Source organism: Bos javanicus, chromosome 7 (genome assembly GCF_032452875.1).
Source record: "Bos javanicus breed banteng chromosome 7, ARS-OSU_banteng_1.0, whole genome shotgun sequence".
NCBI lineage: Eukaryota > Metazoa > Chordata > Mammalia > Artiodactyla > Bovidae > Bos > Bos javanicus.
The window spans coordinates 46,547,447-46,549,728 of NC_083874.1; the positions used below are offsets into that span (position 1 = coordinate 46,547,447).

The following is a 2,282-nucleotide window of genomic DNA, read 5'->3' on the forward strand; positions in this document are numbered from 1 at the left end:
AAGTCTTAATTGGCTTATGGGGAGCCTGAAAGATCTCCCTTGTGTTTACAAAGTGAAAGGAAATGATGGATCTCAGATGCCCTACTCTCACTTTATCCTTTTTTTTTTTTTGGTGGCAATCAGGTGCATTTTATTTTTAATTGTTTCGAAAAAGGACTGGACTTTGGAAGTTGGGTGGGGATAGTGTTTCACTTTAGTGGTGGAGCAGCCAGGGGAAGGGAAGAAAAGCCCCAGAGACACCAACCACAGGCAAGAAACTTGGTGACTTATTACCTTTTTTATTTAGCTTTTATTTACACGAAACATCTGCAGTACAAAAATGTAAACTTTGATATCTCATAATAATAGAATAAACTCTTTATGCACAAAAATACATTTTCATATGAATGAAGCATCTTGAATAAATTAAAGTACTCTCCAGCCCAGCGCCTGAATAGCTACGCAAGAGTCTCGGGTTCTTCCTAGAGCGAGCCTGCAGTGGTGGGGGTCGGGATCCATAATGCATGAAGCCTACTCCTTGTCTCTCCTTTTTAAGCCTTTTCATTGTATTGTCAGCCGGCTCAAACCGAATTTTCATGCTCGTTTTTCTTCATTAGAGTTCTACAAATTGTAAAATTGACTTTTCACCTCGTCTTCAGGGACTGATGTGTCCCTTTTCTAAATCACACTGAAGTGGTGGCTGGGGTCAGCTCTGAGCCAGCCACAAAGGAGGTTTTGTGGAGTACAGAAAGTGCAAAAGGAAAGGCCGTCTAGGGGCGGGCGGGAGGGGCCCTGGGGCTGAGGGCTGGAGAAACAGACCAAGGGGCAGCGCTGCGAGGGTGCAGCGACCTAACAAGCGGCTCAGGTATCCCCTACCCATTTAAAGCTCCCGTTTCCTCGGTCTGCCTGGACTGGGCGGCCGGAGACCGCAGCTGGGTCCCCATCTACTGTCCGTCTCCTGGGGGAGGGGGAAGGTAACGGTATTCAAAAGGGGCCCTAGTGGTAAGGGATGAAACGGGGCGTCGTGTGGAGCAAGTCTTTGGGCAGGCCGGGGAAGGAGAAAAGAGGGTCGCCGGGGCCATAGGTGAAGTCTTCGGATGCGACGGGGCTACTGGGGTCAGAGAGTGGCGAGGCGGCAGCGGCGCAGGGGGAGGCGGCGGCACCGGAGGCCCAGGACTCCGCGTCGCTGGCGGGACTCGGGGGCCCGGGGAGGCAGGGTGCGCACTGTGGCGGCAGGAGGCGCTCGCGGGTACCGCCCCCGGGCAGCCCCTGGTCCGCCAGGCGCAGAGTCTCCGCCAGAGCCCAGATGTAGTTGTAGGCGAAGCGCAGCGTCTCAATCTTGGTGAGCTTGGTGTCGTCGGGGAAGGAGGGCAGCACGCTGCGCAGCGCATCCAGCGCCGCGTTCAAGTTGTGCATACGGTTTCGCTCGCGGTCGTTGGCCTTGACGCGTCGGCTCCTGCGCAGCGAGTGCAGCAGCGCCTCGGAGCGCACCCGTGCGCGGCCCCTGCGCCGCCGCCGCTCCTGCTCATCGTCCGGCGCGCGAGGAGTGTCGGGCGCCCCGGGAATCCCGGGTGCGCCCCTGCGGACCGTCACGGGCGGCCCCGTGGCGGACGCGGGCTGTTGGAGCCTGGCACAGTCCTCCTCGTCGGTGAGGAAGCCGGACAGGTCGCTAGTGCTGCTGCTGCTGCTGCTGCTGCTGCTGCTGCTAGCGCAGTCGAGGTCCGAAAGGCAGGTCTCTAGAGTGGCTGGCATCGTGGCGTTGTGCAGGACCGATGGACAGTTAAGAGGGCGCTTAGAGGGCAGGAGTCCGGGCTAAGGGCAAGGCCGCCGGGACGCACTTACGTTCGGAACGGCCCGGGTCTACTCTGTGCTGGCTGCGGGCGCCAAGGGCTGGAAGGGCTCAGGGCGCACCGGAAACTTGGCCTCAACTCCTCGCCTCGCCTGCAGGGGCCACGCTCCTGCCTGTCTCCCGAGTGATCTCGCCGGCGATCAGATCAGCTCGTGTGAGTACCGAGTGTGGCACACGACTGGCCTCAGGACCCCTTAAGTACTCGGTGCAACAATGGGCGCCCCCCCTCCCTAGCCACCTCCGCCCCCGAGGCAGCCCCCTTGAATGGAGCCTGGCGGCAGGTCAGCCCCGTGCGGCGCCCGGGTATTTGCATAATTTATGCTCGCAGGGGGCCACCCCGCCCCTCCCCCCTCCCGGAGCGTGCCCGTAATTACCGCGGGCCAATCGGCTGCGCCGTGCGGCCCCGAAGCTGTCTCCGGGCTAAGCTGGACTGGGCGGCTCCGGGCAGTGAAAC

General features: G+C 59.6%; 1 protein-coding gene across 1 annotated transcript; it reads right to left on the reverse strand.

The window, feature by feature from the left end:
- Nucleotides 1-256: 256 nt before the first annotated feature.
- On the reverse strand, nucleotides 257-2,049 carry NEUROG1 (neurogenin 1). The gene has a single exon (XM_061424798.1). The coding sequence runs from the start codon at nucleotides 1,729-1,731 to the stop codon at nucleotides 976-978; it is 756 nt and encodes a 251-aa protein (XP_061280782.1). The 5' UTR covers nucleotides 1,732-2,049; the 3' UTR covers nucleotides 257-975.
- Nucleotides 2,050-2,282: the final 233 nt, after the last annotated feature.

Excerpts from the sequence above, each read along its gene's own strand:
- NEUROG1 (XM_061424798.1), bottom strand. The coding sequence starts at position 1,731 with ATGCCAGCCACTCTAGAGACCTGCCTTTCGGACCTCGACTGCGCTAGC.